This window comes from Cornus florida, unplaced genomic scaffold, assembly GCF_030987335.1.
Source record: "Cornus florida cultivar Cherokee Brave unplaced genomic scaffold, ASM3098733v1 CherokeeBrave_3.0.0_Hap2_Chr11, whole genome shotgun sequence".
Taxonomy (NCBI): Eukaryota; Viridiplantae; Streptophyta; class Magnoliopsida; order Cornales; family Cornaceae; genus Cornus; species Cornus florida.
Genome location: NW_026775581.1, coordinates 94,535,976 through 94,552,423, shown reverse-complemented (window position 1 = coordinate 94,552,423; position 16,448 = coordinate 94,535,976). Strand labels below are relative to the sequence as shown.

Here is a 16,448-nt window from a genome sequence, read left to right as displayed (position 1 = left end):
CTTTTTTTTTTTTGATAAATAAAGAATATATTAGAGAGCGTTCAAACGGGGAACGCAATCCCGAAAGTTGTACAAAGAAAGGTCCTAGGGACCCAAGGAACCCAAAAAATCCATGATTTCATCTAAAGATGTACAATTTCTCCCCATCACCCAGCTAAAAATAGAACTAATAATAGTAAATTTTAGCACCCCAATGGAAGATTCCTCCCCCTCAAAAGATTTTCTATTCCGCTCCTTCCAAATACACCACCAAACACAAAAGGGAAACGCCCTCCAAAAGTCCCCAGCATGGGCCCCCACACTAAAGCCTCTCCAACCATCAATCAAATCCCTCGAGGACCGAGGCATGACCCACTGAACACTGAACAAACCAAAAATAAAGCTCCAGAAGGCATAAGCCATAGGGCAATGCAAAAGAATGTGATCCACAGCAATGATATATCTTCTCTTTCTCAAATTGTCCAAGGTCAAAATCTTGCCCCAAACTGCAGTCCAGGCAAAGAACGCCACTATGAGAGGAGCCTTTGAATGCCACACCATCTTCCACTGGAAAATAGATCCATGAAACCCGGCGAGGTAGAAAAATAAAGAACGGACCTCAAAACTCCTCCAAGGACACGGCACCCAAATCAAGGAATCAGACCCTCTACCATCCACATCCTATCTATACAACAAATCCAGCAGGCCAGAAACATCATGTTCCCAATCATGAAAGGAACGCCGAAAATGCATATCCCACGTAAGCCTACCAATATCAAGCCGATAACAATCTGCTACCATAGCATGTCTATCCACAGCTATCCTGACAAGTCTTGGGAACAAACAAGATAACGAGGGATCTCCACACCAAAAATCCTCCCAGAACCAGACATCCCTGCCCTCCCAAACTCTGAACCTAATATATTTAGAGAACTCATCCCAACCCTTCCGAATGCATTTCCACACTCCCACGCCAACAACAGATCTAACCGGTTTCGAAGACCATCCCCCTCTCTCCTCCCCAAAGCGGCACGAAATAACCCTCCTCCATAAACGATGACTTTCGCTACCAAATCTCCACAGCCACCTACCAAGGAGTGCCCTGTTGAAAGGGACCAACCTCCTAATCCAAAGTCCACCCATCTGGAGAGGCCTGCAAACTTTGTGATGTTTTGCATTTTTTCATTTTTCTTGTTTTTCTGATTTTTCGGATTATTTTATTTTTGTGTCTCGCTTTGCGTGTTATGCATTGGTTAGTGTGTCACGAGACTTATAAGGGTGATTTTGAGTATTTCTTTGAGTTTAGGACTCTTAGAAATACATTTTGGTCATTTTTGCATTTTTTGAATTTTTGGTCCAGGAGGTTGCGAATGGGTCCCACACCCAAATTTGAATGTTCCGAAATTAATTTCTTGACTTATTTAAATGTTTTATATGTTATTTGTCTTATATGTGGGGTTACATTTGGTATTTCGCATGGTTGTGGTTTAAGGAGTTAAGGAGGGCATGTTAGTCATGTGGAGTACACTATACATTCTACAGAACTCCACTTATTTCCAGAGCTGCTTCTTTCTTCTTCCTCCTCCTCCTTCGTTCTCTTTTCTTTTTCTTTCTTCTTCCATTTTTCCTCCATGGGAGCTTTCTTTGAAGCTCACTTGTGAGAGCTTTGTAGAAGAGAGAAGTGATCCTTGTGATGAGAGCTTTCCATTGATGTCAAAATCAACCCCATTTCTTCCCCTTGATTTTTGAAATTTCTCCTTGAAAATAGGGTTTTGGTGAAGCTTCAAGAGGGAAACTTGTTCCTCGTCATATTCTCTTCATTGGTGTGGTTAGGCCTTCATTTGGTGATCATTTGAGCTTCTAAAATGTAGGGGTTTTCTAAAGCTCAATTTCTTTGTTCTTGGTGAATTTCCTCCTTGAATTGGTTTTATAACATAGTGTAGTTTAAAGCTCTTCTATGGATGTGTTCTATGTGGTTTATATGTAATCTACTTGCTTAATTATGCTAATGTAAAAATGTATGAATGTTTTGACTTGATACATGTTTTCTATGTCTAAAGTGCCAAGGCTATGATGTTGGTTATGTGCAAAAAGGATCCTTTTTAGACTGGGAGTTAAAACAGTTGACGTTAAACCTGTTTACGCTGACCAATTCCTGCACTCACCCTATTCCTTGACTCTTTGTCTTGCATGACCACTTCCAAGCTACTTATGTATGCAATGAGGCACTGTACACTTTATAATGAGTACTTGTTTATATATTGACCTTGGAATTGACTGTGAAGCCCTTAGTTGACCTCAGGTTCGGATAAGGATCCGGGTAATGATCCGGACCCCCGAGTTTGGGTCGTTACAAACTTGCTCCCACTTGACAAGATGATACTTGAATCCTCTTCTTGGATACCCCAAAGAAAGTTCCGTTGGAGGCTCTCGAGTCTTTCAGCTATAGAGGAAGGAATCTAGAAGAGATTGAGGAAAAAAGTTGGGAAACTCGAACAAGTACTCTTAGAGTAACCTTCCCGCTTTTCGAGAGATACTGCTTCTTCCATCCAACCAATCTTCTCTCAACCGGATCCCAAACTCCCACCCTCCTTTACGAAACACACAAATGAAATAGGTATTGGTGTAGGTGCTACATTTCTGCAAAAAAATATTAACAAAATCCTCTTCCAGATTGTCCTCCTTAGATTCGATACCATCTTGAGAAAAGTGTCACGACCCACTCCACCACATGGTATGACATTGTCTAGTTTAAGCTTAAGCCTACATGGTTTTATTCTTGGGTTTTACCCCCAAAAAGCATCATACCATTTCGAGATGGAACTAGTACATATAGACACTTCAACTTCACCTTCACATTTCTCAAGTGATGTGGGATTGTGCAACCTGTAGCTCGCCCAGTGTCTCGCACCCGCTCACATCATACCCGCCCACGTAAGTTGCCACAATCAACCCCCCTAAGGGGCCCAACGTCCCTATTGGCCACACTTTCGGCTTGGCTCAGGCAATGATACCATTTATAACAACTTACTTCACCACATGGTATGATATTGTCCGCTTTGGGCCTGAGCTCTTACGGTTTTGTTCTTGGGTTTTACCCCAAAAATCCCCATACCATTTGGAGATAGAACTAGTACATATAAGCACTTCACCTTCACCAAGTGTGGTAGCTCGCCCAGTGTCTTGCACCCGCCCACATAGGTCGCCGCAAAAAGGTTGCGGTTTGTGTAACGCACTGGGCTAAAGCTTCAATCTACCTTCTTAAACCTTCTATCACAGCAAGCACTTGTTGTTGATCAACTATTATTTTTTTATCAGGCCGAACGGCTGGTCTGCGAGTTGGGTTTCTTCTCCTTGGTGGCATGTTGCAAAACCTAAGAGAGATCTGATAACCCAACACAACCATTGGACCAAAACCTTCTCTGATACCATCTAATGCAAACAGCTGTGAAATAGATAATAAAATCTATAAGAAGGGAATACAGAGAGCTAGATCAAGCTAGAGAATAGCTTCAACACCCACAACTCAATCCCAAAAGAAAGGGAGAAGTAGAAAAACTGTTGAGTTCAACTTGGAACAATGCTGCCCCTATTAATACAATTTCAGTCCAAGAAAGTCCACTTCCACTTGCATTGCATCAGAATCATTCCTAGAGACTCTCGATAAAACCTCAACTAACCACATGCTCTAACTTGAATTACGGAAGGCATAAATCAAAACATATTTTGGTGCCAGTATCTTCCAAGTACCCTACAAACACACACACACAAGAAACTCTACAACAGAATATTAGAAAAATGGAATATTGAAATTGTTCAAGATAAAGTTCACGCCCACCAACTTAACTTAAGATATTCAATTATTTGAACTAAAATATTGAAAATCTATTCGGGATTAATCTATCACTAGCCAACAAGAGAGAATAGAAATTTATTCATCTGCACTAAAGAAAACGGAAAATACACATATTATATTCCATTCTTTGAGTTATACAATAAAAAGGAAAAAAAAGAAAAAACTATTTTTTCAACATTCTAAGTCCCATATTGGAAGTCCTAAAATTTCCATGAACGAGGTTTTCCAATGAAACAAGTAGCCAAAATAATTTGAACTGGAAAAATACATGGTTAGAGTTGTTATAGGTTCTCCATATGGCCAAATGAAATATATGGCTTGCTAGACATTTACATAACAGTAGCTATAAATATAAATTACGAAAACAAGCCTTTAGGGATAAAAACACCATACAGTGTCCCTAGGAGGAGCTTCTTCAATGTCTATATCACATGAGATAAATGGCTCTTCCATTGAACTAGATTTTCTGCATGTAAACATAATACAGTTGATGGATCATAATAGTAGGATAACTATAAAAACCAATTACTAGGATAACGAACATGTAAAGTAGAACTGGACCAATGAGTTACTTAATTTGCATGCTATGGTATGCTCACTTTCAGTAATAAAAAGTTAATGCCCCTTCTTCAGTTCCTAAATTTAAATCTCATAAGAGAGGAAAAGTTCTGTAAGGAAACCAGCCAGTGGTTAATTGGTCATAGTACTAAATTCTGATAGCGAGGATCCATGAAGATGTGCGACGCGCACACACACAGGGTTGAAATTATGAAACAAAACATTTGATGAATAATAAAAAAAATATAAATTAAAACTGTTACCCCCAAACAGACGCAGCAATATTTTCTGTTACGACAACTTATCAAAAAAAAAAAATATATATATATATATATATATATATATATATATATATATATATTTTCTGTTACGACAAACGCAGTGAACCCAAGAAACAATCAAGAAACACAACAGAAAATAAACACACCACACACAAAGAACACAAAGATTTACATGGTTCGGAAAAGCTTATGTTCACGGTGAAGATCCAATGAAAGAATTCACTATACGAAAAACTAGAGATTACAAATTTCAGCCCCCAAACCCTAGCTCTCACTCCCTCTCTCTTTTTTGCGATTTTCAGTGTCTCTCTAGGCCCACACAAAACTCAGTCAACAGGTTGTCGAGTTGCGACCCAGCACCAAATTCAGGCTACAACATCACATTTTAGTTTAAATCCTTATATCATGCCTTCTAATTTTAACCCAACTATGTATAAGTTATAACAAACCAATAAGTCAAAATTCGTTAATCATGATTCACTAAAACGATTGTACTAAAAATTGATTACAGAAAATGACATTAATTTTTTATCAACTAACCCATCTTGTTGGATTTAATTAAATTTCTAAATTCAAATTCACTATCACAAATAATTTGCAGATTTAGCTTAAATGAATGTGTTCATTTCTCCTGAATGTTCTACTCCCGTACTTGCTTTTCCTTGCTGCTTTGATACATTCAATCTTCGCGTATGTTGTTTACCTAGATGTTTTATATTATGATTAATACTATTTAAATGATTGACCACCGAATCCTAGAAGATAACCATAAGAGGGACCAGTTAAATAGCACCAATGAACTGCAGAAGAATGGACGACCACATTATTGTACCTGCTTCTGGAGTATGCCTCTTTTATCCTGATAATGTTAATGGAGATGCCAAACATGATATCCACCAAAATAACACATATCTCTTTGAGACAGATTAAAACCTGCCACATAGAACTTCAAATGAATTGCAATCCACAATATACTAGGTAATACAAGCACTTTATTTCTGAGGTAACCAAATGAAGCAGCTAACGCATTAAGAACTAATTTAATTCTGTTAGGAAGAGTTCCAATAACTGTTTAACAAATGGGTTTCCAAATACTTAAAGGACCTTCTCACCAATTTGTTTTGTAATATGAATGATCTAAAACTGTTAGTGAACTTTAAGATTGTTGAGATTATAATATTATGTATTACAGGGCCGCAAAATATGTAATTCACTTTTTCTTGCTAATGAGCTCTCTCTCAATCGGTTTCTCTCCATTATTCTCTCTCTCTCTCTCTCTCTCTCTCTCTCTCTCTCTCTCTTTCTCTCTCTCTTCTCTTCCTTCTATCCTTTACTTGTCAATATTCCTATATTCCAAGTTCATAATCTAGACCTACTATCTTGGCATGTTATATCCATAATTCGATAAGAGAGAAAGCTAGAAATGACAAAGCAAGTTATATATATCATTACTCAAATAATCTAATTACTGCAGAGCATGTAACAAAATAGTACCTCGAATGAAGAAAAAGTTGTTTGCAGATGAGGGATACCCAAGAGTGGCTTTATGATCCACCAAAAACAAAGGATACGATTGCAAAAGATAGCAAACCACTTGTTACACTTTGACATGAATAGAATGGTAGCCTATGTGTAACACAATGACACCCGAAGCAAAGCTCAGAATACAAAGAGGAAACTATCAGGTAAAAGCTTCATGGTAGTGTAGCCAACATTTAAAAGCTTACCCAAATTGAGAATTGAGAACATCTAAAAAACCATTCATGATAAAAAATAGTGTGACCATTTAGCTTTCTCTTCAACAGCAAAACCATGTCAAAGAATGCCACACATGCTCCAAAAGCAGCTAGAAGATTCAAGATCTTCTCTGTAAAGTACATCTGATTAATTTTAGAAAACCATTAGTACAAGGTAAAAATCCCTTCAGATGAAAATGTATAGGTAGAGCCCTGGCCCCAGTACCACTAATTTAACTCATCAAATTAAAATACCAAAAAAGAAGAAGAAGAAGAAAGAACGCTTGTTGCAAGACTGAAGATTAAAATAGCAGCATAGAAGTTACAGGTTATGTATGGGAACACAAAGAAATTGCACACTAACACTTCAGAGAAAATTAACCATCATTCTGATAGTTTTAATCCCTTATATTTTCCTTTATTAATTTATATAATCAAAAGAATCAACAATTACAGAGCAACGCCATTATGGAGAAGTGTAAAAGCAATTTCCCAAACAAAACAGCCATTGAACCGACCTCCTCCAATATAGACACAACATTGGCAACCATTCTCCACGTCATACCAAGACATATCACTCTAGGAGGGCTTCAAACGGTTTGAGGTTTAGCAGGCTAAGAGGAACTGCTAATTTAAAGGGTTACGTCATATGGATCCCACTACATGATCGTGCAAAGTATCAGGGGCCCAGCAGGTGGCCCATCTCTCTTACATCCCATGAGTGTTGACCTCTAGCTAGCTGATCTATACCTTTGGAGACAGTGGGGTTATCATGGACGCATGTCTCTCTTTAATAAAGATACTCTGTACCTCCTTGTTTGTCTTTTACATGTGCCTAGACCCCACACACAAATAGGCCATGTCTAAGAATACCCCTCAACTTATGAGTAAGGGATCGTCTCTCTCCACACTCTATAAGCCTGAGGGTTTTCTCTCTGTCACTTCTCTCCTCTCCTCCTCTCTTCTTCCAACCATCCTCTCTGTGTCCTCTCAGCATGGCATGCACAAACCTCATACCCATATTTTAGTGACTCCTTTGGGGATCAAACCAGAAATTTTTCCTTCTTGATAACATGACCTATGGATCCTGACCAAAAAATGGTTGTTTGTGCAGACCACCAGTGTACTGATGCCCACTATCACCTCCACACTCTTAACTTGCCTTCAAATTTTGCTGCTATTTGCCACGTTATATATATTGGACTGAAGTCAACTCCCTATGTTCTTTCCTTGCTTTCTAATTCGTTTAATTTTTTATCTCAAATTATATGCAATATTCTTGTGGGTGGAAAAGCTATTGCAATGTAGATCTCATTATGCAAGTCCATGGCAGCATAACATGATTTCATACCACCGATACCTCCCTAAATTATTATTTACCTTGTATCTTATCAATTCAACTCGTCAATAAGCTCATGGCTAACTCATTGTGTAGCATTTACAACTTCATAGCAACCCAGAGTGTAACCCCAGATGCCTTTATCCTTATAGTGAAGAGGTCCATGCCTATTATTTATAGCTATTTCGCCATTGGCATTTGGCAATGTTTGGAACTGTTAAATGTGGCAAAAAGCTCCTGTGTGCTTCAATATTTCAAGTGTAAGTCGCTGTTTTTTAAGGCAGTCATTTCACCAAGTTCAAGCAGTGTCAGCCTATCAAAACAGTTTATACCTATCTTGGTACGGACTGTTTTGTTGGAAAGCAAAATGTAGTACCTCAATTTTAAGACCCAGACACGAGATCATTAAATGTTATTTGATCTGTGTTGACACTCTGAGTCCGCATTTGATCTCCATTGCAACTCGATGCACATTTGATCTCCACCACTTTTAAAACCCTACAAAGACACCTCTGAACACATGCACCTTAACGCATTTATGCCTACTTGGTCAGAAATATGTCCTAGAAAGCTCCTTGAGCCAGGTACAGGGCCATAGTGTGACCTCTGGTTTGCATAAAAAACATTGTGTTCCACCTTAAACCCCGTAGAGAAATAAAATCACTCATCAAACATCACCGAGTCTAGTGAGGAGTCAGTTGGGTATATGTCATGCCGTTAAGGCACTTTTTTGTACCCCTTGATTTTTATAACACTATCTTGTTCTACCACACTCTTTTTTGCTCTGAGACACTCTGATTGCTCTACAAAACTCAAATGGTCCACCATGAGTTGATGCTCCGACACTCTTAGCACTTCGCTACACCACTATTCTCTACTTGCTTCACCATGACCTAGTACCTTGTCACGCTGAAGTATTTTATCTACATTTTGCAGTTTGCACCTTATCCTCACTGTATGCTTTATTGTGCCCCAACGCTTTTACTCAGTATATGCATGCCAGTCCAACTTATTGAACCTAATCAGGAATGAGTGTTATGATATTTGCCTTTGTGTCTTTCAAGTTAGAAATCACACCGCGGGCCCAATAATGCCATCTCCTTCTTGCTTTTTCACTATACTCAATTGCCTCAATGATGGCCTGAACTCCTCAAACTTCATGCCATCTAAAAACAATATACACCATGTTGTCCTCTAACTTCATCTTGAGCAATCCAACATTAACTTCAGTTTGAGCAATTCAACATTAACTTCAGCTTCAAGCCAACCATTCCCACTCCATGATGACTCATTTCATCACACAAACTATAGTTAATCATCAAGAGATATATCTGTTCTCACCTTCTAAACAGTCATAACCATAGCATCCACTTGCTTGATCTAATGCAATTCAATCATTCAAATTAACGAAAAGACTGATGAGGGCTGAATATTGCATATTCGAGCCCCTAAATATACGTATGTTAAAATCTAAAATGATACTTCTATCCATTGTTAGACTGATTTCTGTGTATTTCGTATTTTTAGGTACTTTCCCAAAGAAACGGTTAAAACCGAGCTTTTATGATGAAAAGAATGATAAAGATCGAGTCGTTGCCGGTCATTCAAAGCAAGCCAAGAGTCAAAATGGTGAATTTTAGGGAGTTTCAAGTTCAAAAGCTTGAGCCTCAGTTCTATGGCTCGAGCTCAGCAAAAAAAGACAAGAAATTCCAAAGGTAAGAAAGCTCGAGCCCTGACCCTCACAACTCGAGCCCAACCACAGGGTTCTCGAGCCTTTGCCTAAAAGCTCGGGCACATGATGCATCGGAATGTGAAAAGTTGATCCAAGCTCCTAGGACCTCGTGTCAAGCCTCAGGGATCGAGCACTAACACCTCCCACAGCCCCAGAGCTGGAGCCGAACACCCTGGGATCGAGCACCATGAAGGAGGGATCGAGCACGACAAATTTTGCTCCTAGAGCTCGAGCCCAAGCTCCAAAGCTCAAGCCTAACCCAGAAAGCTCGAGCACAACCACTCAGGGCTCGAGCATTGCTGAAAACTCTGGACCTGCTTCAGTATTTTGGGCATAACTTTTGACTCGAAACTCCAAATTAAGCAAACTCAGCGGCTCTAGAAAGAAGACTCGAAGCCCGATGTTTTTGTCTCTAATAGCCATCTCGAGATTCGCGCTCTAAATGTGTCAAAATTGCGTTACAACGTCAGAATAAGTTGCTGATAGGTTAAGCTCGAGCCCTGACTCCAGAGCTCGAGCTCTGACGTCCTGAAGGTTAAAAATACATGCGGGAATTATATATTTTGACTCCTCTTTGTTTCCTTATGGGCCCAATTGTTACCAAAAGCTGTAAAACCAATCCAAAGGGGATTGGGACTTGCTCTCCACTATAAAAGAAGAGGAGAAGACACATTAAGGGAGCCATCCAAAAATCCATCAATCTCTCTCTCACGGCGGCTTTTAGGGTTTTGAAGAAGAAAATCCAAAAGGAGTTTTGGCGGTCCATGGCGATGAAGACCACAACAACACACAAATGATATCTTGCGTCGTCATGAGTAGCTAATTCCTCTCTTAGAGCATTGATGTAGCCCGAATCCAAATATTATGGTTTGACTGTTCTATACTTTGGCAATTTAATATATTGTGTATTTTGATTGCATGATTTTGGGCAATTGACTTAATTCAATTGGTTTTTAATGATTACATAGTTTTTTGATAATTAATACCTTGTCTTAGATTTAATTGTTCTTAGATTATATTCAACCCATTCTTATCGGACGGTATTTGGTGGAGGCTTATCGGACATAAGAATGGAGATCATGCAATGGTGTCAAACGTTTTTCATGAATGAATGTTTTCATAGTCTATGCCTAGGGAAAACGAGTTAAACTACAAAATTAGTTAAAAGTAGGTAGGTAGATAATTCGTGCCAACCGAAGATATGTTATAGTTAGTTAAGTTCAATGAAACATCTTTCTTTAAATCTGAATTAAATGAATGTTATTGAGTTTAATTCCATATAATGCATAATTGTTGAAATCCTAATGTTGAACAGTTGACCATAGTAGGCGGATCGTGGTAAAGTCAATCCCTAAATATTTCTTCTCTTGATCTCAATCCTTTTATTCCGTTATTTTCTTTTATGTCATTGAATTACAGCACAACACAACAAATAATATCTTATTTCAAAATTAAAATAGTATTAATTGAAGACACGATAAACCACCACAGTCCTTGAGGTTTGACAGTTGACACCCTCAACATAGCCCTATCCTACAAGGATTCGTTCTATTGCGAGTGGTATTTTATTATTGATAAATAAAAACACACATCAGAGACTCTATGCCATATGATCCTATATTAATATTGGCATTCATATAAATGCTTATTAAAAAATGCATTCACATCCCACCTCTTTCCATGTAGGCACCTCATTGGTAGCCATTTTCCTAATGGCGGAGCAAGAATTTACTTCAGTGGGGCAACCTTCAATAAATGATTTTTGTTATTTATGGGCCAATTCAGCCCAAGTCGAATACAAACATACCAGGGTGGGTCCCACCCCTACATGTTTCTATTCAGCTTGGTCCAAATTGCCTAAAAAGAATTTTTCCTTATCAATAAAAAAATATATAAAAAAATAACCAAAACAATAAATGCAAAAATTAAAGCATTGATTGACAATACTTCTATTCAATAAACTTATATCTTTTACAATCTTGCGAGGCCTACTCTCTCTTTCAGAAAGTTGATATACATATATATAAGTAATGACTAGTTTGACTTTTGTTCAAAATCTTTTTGGAATCTTGTAGTGTGGGGCTCACTAGAGAGAAAGTTATGGGTCTCAGTGGAGATACCAAGCCCCTACTTCCCAAAGGGAGATCAGGGGTTCAAGCCTCAGTGGAGGCATGTGCATGTGAGTACCAACTAAGAAAAAAAAGTTATGGGTCTCTATTTAGGAAAAAAAAAGTTATGGGTCTTTTTTGAATTTGGAGTTAATAAGAGTTAATTTTAGAATATTGTTGGATCTCTCTTGAAGATTTTGCAAGGTTTTAGTAGCGAATTTTTGAAACTGATAAAAAAATATACATAGATAATTAACATAATAAGAAAGTCCAGTGGGGGTAGCCGCCCCCACGGGACCCTATGTGGCTCCGCGACTGCATTTTCCAAATCATGTCTTCAAAAATCATTATGGAACCTTCAAATAGTTTGAACTTTGGTGGACCAAGAGAGAAGTGCTAGTTAAGGGGTGATGCCAAGCGGATCTCATCACTGTGGCATGCTAAAGGAAGAGTGTCAAGGCCACCAAGGTTTATTGTATCTCCCTTACACCATTTGAGCCCAACTTCTACCTAACAGCTTTATACCAAAAAAGAATGAGAAAGAGTAGGGGTGCACAAAAAATCGTTAGAACCGGTAAACTAGACCAGACCGGACCAAACCGTCCGGTCCTATAATTGAACGATTCGGTTCCAGTTTGAGTTCCAAAGAACCGAACCAAACTAAACCAAACTGATAGTATAAAAAGATATATATTAAAATGTATGATACACTTGTTCAATTTTGATTGGTAGAGAATATAATTTACCATATACTACAATATATAGCATCATCATCTATCTATCTATCTATCTATCTATCTATCTATCTATCTATCTATCTATCTATATATATATATATATATATATATATATATATATATATATATATATATATATATTTCAAATTTAGGTTTTTCATTTTACTAGTATGTATATATATATATATATACGAAAGTCCAAAACTGTAGAACTGAACCGATCACTAAAGTTCGGTTCCACTGCTTCCAACGGATCGGTTCAATTCCAATATTTTTGGAATCGTTAAGATTAGTTTGATTCTGATTGGTCTTAGAACGAAACCGAACCAAACCATGCACCCCTAGAAAAAAGATTATGGAGATGTGTTCCTCCTTGAGAGTAACAATGCGTTGAACACATGTCCTATCCACTCGGTTGTTCTTCACCATTGCCTAGTCTCAGGCTTGTGACATTCTCCATATACACCCATCCACTTATGAGCAAGGGTTCTTTCTCTCTCCATTTCGATGGGCATATGATCCCATCTCTTTCTCACCTCTCACCTCGCCTCTTCTAACCACCCTCATGTCCCCCCTTCATGCCATGTATTAGCCTTCAATACCCACAAAAAACATGCTAAATAATCCAAAAACTACATAGCAAATGAGAAGATTCAACAGTTATAAATTATGATAGCAACCCTATAATACATTAGTTCAAAATATATTCTACATAACTCTCGAATTCGCATTCTGGAAGCACTTGTAAGATAAAATTTTGAAGCAATTTTTTTTAATCACTGTAGCAAAATAAGTACTTCTGCATTACAATTCAAACAGTACCTCAGCCTACAATCCATAAGACTGAAAGAATGACATTGTATTTGGCAGGTGCAGTCTGCTGCAGTTTCTTGTATCTTATTGTCACACATATTCTCAACAACTAGACAAATTTTATTTCACAAGCGACAAGATAAATAATAGAAATTAGAACCTTTAGCCCCATCTAGTCGATTTTAGTACTTTATTCCTCTGCTAAAAAGCCAATCAGGGGAAATAAATGGTAACTTACCCTCCGTCTTCCTCCAACAGTCGTTCTAGTAATTCCGAGTACAGCAATCATAACTAGAGTCACTAAATTTCCTCCAAAACCTAGTATCGTAAGATCATATAGGAAATCAAATCATAACCACTACCAATATGCCTTTTGTCAAAGAGAAATAAACATCAAATCCATAAAATAAAGGATATATGTTCTCGAAACACTCTGAAAGTCCATTTCCATCCCATACCTGAACACCAGAAACATAAGTGGTAAATTTCAATAAGAATCACACACACACGTTATCAGAATCATTAATAGTACATTGTTGTATAAATCAGAAAGCTGAGAAATACAGATTTGGTATTCTCTTTGTGGTTCCCAAGAAAACATAGTGCAAAAAAGTCGGAAAAAAAAAAAAAAAAAAAAAAAGAAAAAGGAAAAAGGAAAGACTTACATTCATATTATTCAATCTTTAAAAGAACGAAAAACTTATCTCGGCTAATCCATACAACTTGTATTAGGCATAGTTAAGCATAATGTACTACTTCCTATGATCTCAACTTTTGTAAAATTAACACATGAAATTCTATTCCACTCTTTCTTACATTTTCTCAAAACCGAAACAAGCTTTGTTATGCTTTGTTTTCTAAAAAAAAAAAAATTGGGGGAAAAATACATAAAATGGTAGGTTTTAACACCTCTTCGTTTTTTTTAGAAAACTGACGAGAAAGAAAGTGAAGAGCATAACTGATAATTGTTTAGCCAAATGAAAAACCTAAAGTTCAAAAAATTCGTTATTTTTTTTTAACTTAGTTTTTGAGCAACCAAACAGAGCGAAGTTAAATTTTCAGAAAAAAAAAAAAAAAAACTTAAAAACAAAAATAAATAAAGAAAATTAGAAACAAATGTGAATGTTCAGAGAAAATAAATAAACACAATTAAAAAAAAAAAAAGTACATGAGAAAAGAAAATTTCATGGAATTAAAAAGAAAATTGCATACAGATGGAGAATTAGGGCAAATGAGGTCCATGACTCCAAGTCTGTTCTTCGTCCACGCTTTGAAGGACCAACGCAATACACTGAGAGCCAGAGTCAACAAACGTTTTCAAAGTGCACTTTTGTAGTGCATGCATTTAATGGCCAACTTTACAGACATGAAAGTGAACGGAAAAACGGTGCAACTCGTCTGGACTGGACGGGTACGGGTTGATCCATCAACCCCAGCTATACGTTTACTCTAAAATTAAACCCACTTGAGTTTATTTGGACTCGATTTGATTATTAGACTCATTTTAGATTATTATTGTTATTATTATTTATTTTTTTTACATTGATTAGAAATATACTTACACTCCCCACTCACACACATTTTTATTATTCACACTTCGACTTCAGCTCCTCCCCTTCTCTTCAAGGATGTTACACTATTAGAATGCATGCCTTTTAATAACTCATGTTAGATTAGTAAATATTAAGTTAAAATTTGTTGAATTACTGGATTTATTAATATTTAATAAAATATTATCATCATCATTAATATAGATTAACATGAGTTTATCATTTGAATTTTCATTATTTTTGAATTAATTGAGTTAGAATCGAATTAAGCTCATATTTGATTCAAGTCGGAGTTCAATTTATTAATACTTTAACATTATTGTTATTATAATGTGTAATAAAGATTGTGTTTGATGTTTAACATTTTTGTTTAAAAAATCGTTTGAAATCAAGGTAAAATTTATGAAGCTCTCTTTGATAGGTGAGTTTCATCACTTCTATCCAAAAAAAAAAAAAAAAATTCACCAACAATAAGAAATATTACTAAAAAGAATTTGGGTCCAAAATTTACAATCCAAACACAATTTTAGCAATGAAATAATTTTATGGACCCGACAACCCAACATCGCTCTTCTCAACATGAATCAAAGGTGGTACTATAAAACAAATTCCTTATGTGGCAATCGGTGATTGGGCGTTTGAGGTTGCTGTGACCTTGAGAGGTTGCTGCTGTTGAGTACAATAGCTTTCTCATGCAGGGATAAGATGGACAAAATATAAATACTTTGGTCGATCAGGTGTCAGAGGGAATATTTGAAGATTCGCACGTTTATATATGTAGCTGCTTTACACGTGGCAAGTGCACCTCCATTCACATCAGTGTTCCACTTTAATTTGCACAAAAGCACACTGCAGACGACAAGGAAAAAAACAACACGCACTTATATTTTCTGATTATAAATTGTGTGTATTCGCATTTATGTCAATTTAGTAGTAGTAATCCTCGCAAAATTATAGTAATTTTAATTAACTGTACACAAAAGTTAACCAAAAAAACAATCCTAACTATTCACTACGTATCTGATATTGGAGTTATTTTGTCAGCAACATAGTAATTGATCTTTTATATTTTATGGTTGACCAAAATAGCATTTTTCCTCGGCTTCTGGGTAATGTTTCTTGTGACCATGCTTATCGTATCATTTGTAATTACAATTTTATCCTTAAATTTTACTTTAAAATAGTCCATATCAATTAGAGTAACACGTGCATATATAACTCTTTATCTTTTCACATCTAGGTTATATGAGATTGTACGTATATAACTCGCCTAATATGATAGTCTACTAGTGCTCTTGCACCCACTGAGGTCGTCACGTCACACGTGCTCACCTAAGCCCTAAACATTTTTATTTTTTATTTTTTTTAAAAGCTATGCCTAAAATTCTCTATTTCCAGAGCTGCCCACTGTTGCTTCGATTGATCGAGGCATGGCGGCGCACTTATTTGGATATGGATAAGGACTGAGATATTTATGAGGATAAGGACAAAAGTAGTTACGAGGATAAGATTAAGATACATATTATATCACTAGACCTTTTTAATGTATAAAGATTGAATTTTTGAAAAAAAAAGAAAGTTTTGAGTTAAATTTATTCGAATTCTCTATGATGTTGCGAAGAGTGTTTTAAAGAGTAAAAATTGAATCTTTGAATGAAATGAACTAAATAAAGATACCTATTATGTCACTGGACCTTTTCTTAGGGCATTAATGTAGCCCGAATTCAAGTATTATGTTTTGATCATTCTAACTTTGGGG

General features: G+C 36.7%; 1 protein-coding gene across 7 annotated transcripts in view; it reads right to left on the bottom strand.

Annotated features, from left to right (window-relative positions):
• The window catches only part of LOC132284322 (ABC transporter C family member 13), a 45,703-nt gene extending 31,245 nt beyond the window's left edge, over nucleotides 1-14,458 (bottom strand). For 2 of the 7 annotated variants that reach the window (XR_009472248.1, XM_059786417.1), the window contains exons 1-6: nucleotides 14,352-14,458; nucleotides 13,378-13,597; nucleotides 6,402-6,554; nucleotides 6,169-6,300; nucleotides 5,507-5,607; nucleotides 4,229-4,301 (exon numbers count right to left, since the gene is read on the bottom strand). Coding sequence is in view for 5 of the 7 variants with exons in the window: in XM_059786417.1 (XP_059642400.1) it covers nucleotides 4,229-4,301; nucleotides 5,507-5,607; nucleotides 6,169-6,300; nucleotides 6,402-6,554; nucleotides 13,378-13,428 (510 nt within the window). In the remaining 2 variants the exon portion in view is untranslated. Of the gene's footprint in view, nucleotides 1-4,228; nucleotides 4,302-5,506; nucleotides 5,610-6,168; nucleotides 6,301-6,401; nucleotides 6,555-13,377; nucleotides 13,598-13,804; nucleotides 14,248-14,351 lie in introns of those variants that run through there. The other 5 variants (XM_059786412.1, XM_059786414.1, XM_059786415.1 and 2 more) reach the window with 4 other exon arrangements.
• Nucleotides 14,459-16,448: the final 1,990 nt, after the last annotated feature.